The 8,189-nt window shown below is 42.2% G+C and overlaps 1 protein-coding gene across 1 annotated transcript; it reads left to right on the top strand.

Annotated features, from left to right (window-relative positions):
• Positions 1-1,815: 1,815 nt before the first annotated feature.
• LOC145876238 (uncharacterized) lies at positions 1,816-7,708 on the top strand. The gene is made up of 3 exons (XM_082972026.1): positions 1,816-1,823; positions 2,235-2,408; positions 7,519-7,708. The coding sequence occupies exons 1-3, from the start codon at positions 1,816-1,818 to the stop codon at positions 7,706-7,708; spliced, it is 372 nt and encodes a 123-aa protein (XP_082828152.1).
• Positions 7,709-8,189: the final 481 nt, after the last annotated feature.

The raw sequence follows: 8,189 nt of genomic DNA, 5'->3' as shown, positions 1-8,189 counted from the left end.
AGTGATTCGCCGGAAGTTTGCGGGGGGTATGCTAGTTCTGAACGTCACATGCTAATGTAAAAAGCTGGTTTTTGATATAAATATGAACTTGATTGAACAAAACATGCATGTATTGTATAACATAATGTCCTAGAGTTGTCATCTGATGAAGATCCTCAAAGGTTAGTGCTGCATTTAGCTGTCTTCTGGGTTTTTGTGACATTATATGCTAGCTTGAAAAATGGGTGTCTGATTATTTCTGGCTTGGTACTCTGCTGACATAATCTAATGTTTTGTTTTCGTTGTAAAGCCTTTTTGAAATCAGACAGTGTGGTTAGATTAACGAGAGTCTTGTCTTTAAATAGCTGTAAAATAGTCATATGTTTGAGAAATTGAAGTAATAGGATTTTTAAGGTATTTGAAAATTGCGCTACTGGATTAGACTGGCTGTTGCGTAGGTGGGACGAATTCGTCCCCCCTAGCCCAGAGAGCTTAATGGCACCTGTTTGAACTTGTTATCAGTATAAAAGACACCTGTCCACAACCTCAAACAGTCACACTCCAAACTCCACTATGGCCAAGACCAAAGAGCTGTCAAAGGACACCAGAAACCAAATTGTAGACCTGCACCAGGCTGGGAAGACTGAATCTGCAATAGGTAAGCAGCTTGGTTTGAAGAAATCAACTGTGGGAGCAATTATTAGGAAATGGAAGACATACAAGACCACTGATAATCTCCCTCGATCTGGGGCTCCACACAAGATCTCACCCCGTGGGGTCAAAATGATCACAAGAACGGTGAGCAAAAATCCCAGAACCACATGGGGGGACCTAGTGAATGACCTGCAGAGAGCTGGGACCAAAGTAACAAAGCCTACCATCAGTAACACACTACGCCGCCAGGGACTCAAATCCTGCAGTGCCAGACATGTCCCCCTGCTTAAGCCAGTACATGTCCAGGCCCGTCTGAAGTTTGCTAGAGAGCATTTGGATGATCCAGAAGAGGATTGGGAGAATGTCATATGGTCAGATGAAACCAAAATATAACTTTTTGGTAAAAACTCAACTTGTCGTGTTTGGAGGACAAAGAATGCTGAGTTGCATCCAAAGAACACCATACCTACTGTGAAGCATGGGGGTGGAAACATCATGCTTTGGGGCTGTTTTTCTGCAAAGGGACCAGGACGACTGATCCGTGTAAAGGAAAGAATGAATGGGGCCATGTTTTTGAGTGAAAACTTCCTTCCATCAGCAAGGGCATTGAAGATGAAACGTGGCTGGGTCTTTCAGCATGACAATGATCCCAAACACACCGCCCGGGCAACGAAGGAGTGGCTTCGTAAGAAGCATTTCAAGGTCCTCGAGTGGCCTAGCCAGTCTCCAGATCTCAACCCCGTAGAAAATCTTTGGAGGGAGTTGAAAGTCCGTGTTGCCCAGCGACAGCCCCAAAACATCACTGCTCTAGAGGAGATCTGCATGGAGGAATGGGCCAAAATACCAGCAACAGTGTGTGAAAACCTTGTGAAGACTTACAGAAAACATTTGACCTGTGTCATTGCCAACAAAGGGTATATAACAAAGTATTGAGATAAACTTTTGTTATTGACCAAATACTTATTTTCCACCATAATTTGCAAATAAATTCATTAAAAATCCTACAATGTGATTTTCATCTTTTTAAGTGGGAGAACTTGCACAATTGGTGGCTGACTAAATACTTTTTTGCCCCACTGTATGTAAACTTCTGACTTCAACTGTATGTATTAAAATACCCTCAAATAAAAGGTGACATTATATACTGTCACCTCATATGAAACATTTGATCTAAAATCCTAAATGTTGGAGTATAGAGCCACATTTAAAATGTTTGCTTCACTGTCAAAATAGATATGGTGTGGACTGTATACTCAATACAATCTAAATCTGATACCTCACTGTCTGTCTTTTGACTGATACTGCTTTTTAAACTGGTCTGGTGAGTCTACTCAAATATTTGTACTATACATGTTTCTATCTGAAGAAATATACTGCCACTATTTTCACCACCAAAGAATAGCAGTGTGATTTTAATATGATTTGACTCTTTGCAGGCTGTCAGGCTGTCTAGTCACAGAGGAAGGCTGTGCTTCTCTGGTCTCAGCTCTGTGGTCAAACCCAACACATTATTTGTAAACGGGTAACAGCGCAAACAGGGAAAGCTAAGCGTATCATTTTAATACAACCTGTCTGTCATTGTATTTCTTCTGTGATTACAGACTCACTGGCTGTAAAATCACAGACACATCCTGGAAAGTGTTGGCCTCAGTTCTCAGTTCAAACCCCTCACACCTGAGAGAGCTGGACCTGAGTAACAATGACCTGAAGGATTCAGGGGTGAAGCTGCTCTGTGCTGGACTGGAGGATCCCCACTGTAAACTGGAGACTCTGAGGTCAGTATTCCTGTAGTTGGTCAACAAGGGATAACTGTTCACCAGATCCACATGTTTACCAGACACACATAGTCCACACCACATGTGTTTGAACAGTGAAGCTTATAGTATTAAATGTGGTGCTATGCTCCAGCATTCTGGATTTGAGATAGAATGTTTCATATTAGGTGACAGTACAGAATGTCACCTTTTATTTAAAGGTATTCATACATATACAGTTATGGCCAAAAGTTTTGAGAATGACAAAAATATTATTTTTCACAAAGTCCGCTGCTTCATTGTCTTTAGATATTTTAGTCAGATGTTACTGTGGGATACTGGAGTATAATTAGAAGAATTTCATAAGTGTCAAAGGCTTTTATTGACAATCACATGAAGTTGAAGCAATGAGTCAATATTTGTAGTGTTGACCCTTCTCTTTCAAGACCTCTGCAATCCGCCCTGGCATGCTGTCAATTAACTTTGGGCCACATCCTGACTGATGGCAGCCCATTCTTGCGTAATCAATGCTTGGAGTTTGTCGGAATTTGTGGGTTTTTGTTTGTCCACCTGCCTCTTGAGGATTGACCACAAGTTCTCAATGGGATTAAGGTCTGGGGAGTTTCCTGGCCATGGACCCAAAATATCGATGTTTTGTTCCCAGAGCCACTTAGTTATCACTTTTGCCTTATGGCAAGGTGCTCCATCATGCTGGAAAAGGCATTGTTCGTCACCAAACTGTTCCTGGATGGTTGGGAGAAGTTGCTCTCGGAGGATGTGTTGGTACCATTCTTTATTCATGGCTGTGTTCTTTGGCAAAATTGTGAGTGAGCCCACTCCCTTGGCTGAGAAGCAACCCCACACATGAATGGTCTCAGGATGCTTTACTGTTGGCATGACACAGGACTGATGATAGTGCTCACCTTGTCTTCTCCGGACAAGTTTTTTTCCGGATGCCCCAAACAATCGGAAAGGGGATTCATCAGAGAAAATGACTTTACCCCAGTCCTCAGCAGTCCAATCCCTGTACCTTTTGCAGAATATCAGTCTGTCCCTGATATTTTTCCTGGAGAGAAGTGGCTTCTTTGCTGACCTTCTTGACACCAGGCCATCCTCCGAAAGTCTTCGCCTCACTGTGCGTGCAGATGCACTCACACCTGCCTGCTGCCATTCTTGAGCAAGCTCTGTACTGGTGGTGCCCCAATCCCGCAGCTGAATCAACTTTAGGAGACTGTCCTGGCGTTTGCTGGACTTTCTTGGGTGCCCTGAAGCCTTCTTCACAACAATTGAACCGCTCTCCTTGAAGTTCTTGATGATCCGATAAATGGTTGATTTAGGTGCAATCTTACTGGCAGCAATATCCTTGCCTGTGAAGCCCTTTTTGTGCAAAGCAATGATGACGACACGTGTTTCCTTGCAGGTAACCATGTTTGACCGAGGAAGAACAATGATTCCAAGCACCACCCTCCTTTTGAAGCTTCCAGTCTGTTATCCGAACTCAATCAGCATGACAGAGAGATCTCCAGCCTTGTCCTCGTCAACACTCACACCTGTGTTACCGAGAGAATCACTGACATGATGTCAGCTGTTCCTTTTGTGGCAGGGCTGAAATGCAGTGGAAATGTTTTTTGGGGGATTCAGTTCATTTGCATGGCAAAGAGGGACTTGCCAATCATTTGCAATTCATCTGATCACTCTTCATAACATTCTGGAGTATACGCAAATTGCCATCATACAAACTGAGGCAGCAGACTTTGTGAAAATTAATATTTGTGTCATTCTCAAAACTTTTGGCCAAGACTTTATTTTTTACCGTTTAGATATGAAAGCACTTTATGCATCTAAACTCAGCAAAAAAAGAAACATCCCTTTTTCAGGACCCTGTCTTTCAAAGATAATTCATAAAAATCCAATTAACTTCACAGATCTTTATTGAAAAGGGTTTAAGCACTGTTTCCCATGCTTGTTCAATGAACCATAAACAATAATGAACATGCACCTGTGGAATGGTCGTTAAGACACTAACAGCTTACAGACGGTAGGCAATTAAGGTCACAGTTATGAAAACTTAGGACACGAAAGAGGCCTTTCTACTGACTCTGAAAAACACCAAAAGAAAGTTGCCCAGGGTCCCTGCTCATCTGCGTGAACGTGCCTTAGCCATGCTGCAAGGAGGCACAAGGACTGCAGATGTGGCCAGGGCAATACATTGCAATGTCCGTACTATGAGATGCCTAAGACAGTGCTACAGGGAGACAGGACGGACAGCTGATTGTCCTTGCAGTGGCAGACCACGTGTAACAACACCTGCGCAGGATCGGTACATCCGAACATCACACCTGCGGGACAGGTACAAGATGGCAACAACTGCCCGAGTTACACCAGGAATGCACAATCCCTCCATCAGTGCTCAGACTGTCCGCAACAGGCTGAGATAGGCTGGACTGAGGGCTTGTAGACCTGTTGTAAGGCAGGTCCTCACCAGACATCACCGGCAACAACGTCGCCTATGGGCACAAACCCACCGTCGCTGGACCAGACAGGACTGGCAAAAAGTGCTCTTCACTGACGAGTCGAGGTTTTGGCTCACCAGGGGTGATGGTCGGATTCGCGTTTATCGTCAAAGGAATTAGCGTTACACCGAGGCCTGTACTCTGGAACGGGATTGATTTGGAGGTGGAGGGTCCGTCATGGTCTGGGGCTGTGTGTCACAGCATCATCGGACTGAGCTTGTTGTCATTGCAGGCAATCTCAACGCTGTGCGTTACAGGGAAGACATCCTCCTCTCTCATGTGGTACCCTTCCTGCAGGCTCTTCCTGACATGACCCTCCAGCATGACAATGCCACCAGCCATACAGCTTGTTCTGTGCGTGATTTCCTGCAAGACAGGAATGCCAGTGTTCTGCCATGGCTAGCAAAGAGCCCGGATCTCAATCACATTGAGCACGTCTGGGACCTGTTGGAACGGAGGGTGAGGGCTAGGACCATTCCCACAAAAAATGTCCAGGAACTTGCAGGTGCCTTGCTGGAAGAGTGGGGTAACAACTCACATCAAGAACTGGCAAATCTGGTGCAGTCCATGAGGAAGAGATGCACTGCAGTTCTTGATGCAGCTGGTGGCCACACCAGATACTGACTGTTACTTTTGATTTTGACCCTCCCACTTTGTTCAGGGACACATTATTCCATTTCTGTTAGTCACATGTCTGTGGAACTTGTTCAGTTTATGTCTCAGTTGTTGAATGTTGTTATGTTCAAACAAATATTTACACGTGTTAAGTTTGCTGAAAATAAACACAAATGACAGTGAGAGAACGTTTCTTTTTTTGCTGAGTTTAGTTCTCCCATTTGAAGAAGTCTTAATTATTTGGACAAATTCATTTAGTCAAAAGTTTAGTGTTGGGTCCAGTATTCCATGCCTGCAGTGATTACATCAAGCTTGTGATTCTACTAACTTGTTGAATGCATTTACAGTTTGTCTTGGTTGTGTTTTGGATGATGTGTTTCCTAATAGAAACTGAATGGTGAATAATGTCCTGTCATTTTGGAGTCACTTCACTTGTATTGTCAGTAAGAATAGAAGATGTTTCTGAACACTTCTACATTCATGTGGATGCTACCATGATTATGAATAATCAGGAATTAATCGTGAATAATGACAAATGAGAAAGTTACAGAGGCACAAAGATCAGACCTCCTCTGTTATAGCTAATGGTGAGAGGTTAGCATGTTTTGTTGTAGCCTCTGTTATTGGTAATGGTGAGAGGTTAGCATGTTTTGTTGTAGCCTCTGTTATAGGTAATGGTGAGAGGTTAGCATGTTTTGTTGTAGCCTCTGTTATTGGTAATGGTGAGAGGTTAGCATGTTTTGTTGTAGCCTCTGTTAATGGTGAGAGGTTAGCATGTTTTGTTGTAGCCTCTGTTATTGGTAATGGTGAGAGGTTAGCATGTTTTGTTGTAGCCTCTGTTATTGGTAATGATGAGAGGTTAGCATGTTTTGTTGTAGCCTCTGTTATTGGTAATGGTGAGAGGTTAGCATGTTTTGTTGTAGCCTCTGTTATTGGTAATGGTGAGAGGTTAGCATGTTTTGTGGTAGCCTCTGTTATTGGTAATGGTGAGAGGTTAGCATGTTTTGTTGTAGTCTCTGTTATTGGTAATGGTGAGAGGTTAGCATGTTTTGTTGAAGCCTCTGTTATTGGTAATGGTGAGAGGTTAGCATGTTTTGTTGAAGCCTCTGTTATTGGTAATGGTGAGAGGTTAGCATGTTTTGTTGTAGCCTTTGTTATTGGTAATGGTGAGAGGTTAGCATGTTTTGTTGTAGCCTCTGTAACTTTCTCACTCATTATTTTTCAAGATCTTTCTCAATCATGGCAGTCACAGGCTTGATGTAGTCATTGCAGTCAAAGAATATGGGACCAAATACTAAACTTTTGACTATTTTAATACACTATGAGTTAATTGGTCAGAATACTTATGACTTAATCAAATGGGGGGACTAGATACATAAAGTGATTTCATTTTTCCAAATGGTGAAACAGATATGTATGAAAATATCCTCAAATAAAAGTTTACATTATATACTGTCACCTCATATGAAACATTTGATCTGAAATCCAAAATGTTGGAGTTTAGAGCCACATTTAAAATGTTATCTTCACTGTCAAAATAGATATGGTGTGGACTGTATACTCAATACAATCTAAATCTGATACCTCACTGTCTGTCTTTTGACTGATACTGCTTTTAAACTGGTCTGGTCAGTCTACTCAAAAATTTGTACTATAAATATTTCTATCTGCAGGCAAAACATTGATAATTTGTAATTTATAATATGATACATTAATTTCTGAATAGATATGGCAGGTTTCATGACTGATATATCTGAATAAGTTGAAAAAATATACTGCCACTATTTTCACCACCAAAGAATAGCAGTGTGGTTTTAATATGATTTGGCTCTTGGCAGGCTGTCAGTCTGTCTAGTCACAGAGGAAGGCTGTGCTTCTCTGGTCTCAGCTCTGAGGTCAAACCCAACACATTATTTGTAAACGGGTAACAGCGTAAACAAGGAATGCTAAGCGTATCATTTTAATACAACCTGTCTGTCATTGTATTTCTTCTGTGTTGGCAGACTCACTGGCTGTAAACTCACAGACACATCCTGTAAAGTGTTGGCCTCAGTTCTCAGTTCAAACCCCTCACACCTGAGAGAGCTGGACCTGAGTAACAATGACCTGAAGGATTCAGGAGTGAAGCTGCTCTCTGCTGTACTGGAGGATCCACACTGCAGACTGGAGACTCTGAGGTCAGTATTCCTGTAGTTGGTCAACAAGTGATAACTGTTCACCAGATCCACATGTGTTTACCAGACACACAAAGTCCACACCACATGTGTTTGGATAGTGAAGCTTACAGTTTTAAATGTGGTGCTATGCTCCAGCATTTTGGATTTGAGATAGAATGTTTCATATCAGGTGACTGTACAGAATGTCACCTTTTATTTGAGGTTAAAGGTGAGAGGTTAGCATGTTTTGTTGTATCCTCTGTTATAGGTAATGGTGAGAGGTTAGCATGTTTTGTTGTAGCCTCTGTTATTGGTAATGGTGAGAGGTTAGCATGTTTTGTTGTAGCCTCTGTTATTGGTAATGGTGAGAGGTTAGCATGTTTTGTTGTATCCTCTGTAATTGGTAATGGTGAGAGGTTAGCATGTTTTGTTGTATCCTCTGTTATAGGTAATGGTGAGAGGTTAGCATGTTTTGTTGTAGCCTCTGTTATTGGTAATGGTGAGAGGTTAGCATGTTT

This window comes from Salmo salar, unplaced genomic scaffold, assembly GCF_965601325.2.
Source record: "Salmo salar unplaced genomic scaffold, fSalSal1 ptg000519l, whole genome shotgun sequence".
In the NCBI taxonomy this organism is placed as follows: domain Eukaryota; kingdom Metazoa; phylum Chordata; class Actinopteri; order Salmoniformes; family Salmonidae; genus Salmo; species Salmo salar.
Note: the sequence above shows the minus strand (reverse complement) of the source record. Positions and strands in the feature narration are given on the sequence as shown.

What these genes read in the sequence shown, in the direction of transcription:
- LOC145876238 (XM_082972026.1), top strand. An exon ending in TGTAAACTGGAGACTCTGAG is followed by an intron (nt 2,409 to 7,518) that starts GTCAGTATTCCT and finishes CTGTGTTGGCAG; the next exon opens with ACTCACTGGCTGTAAACTCA.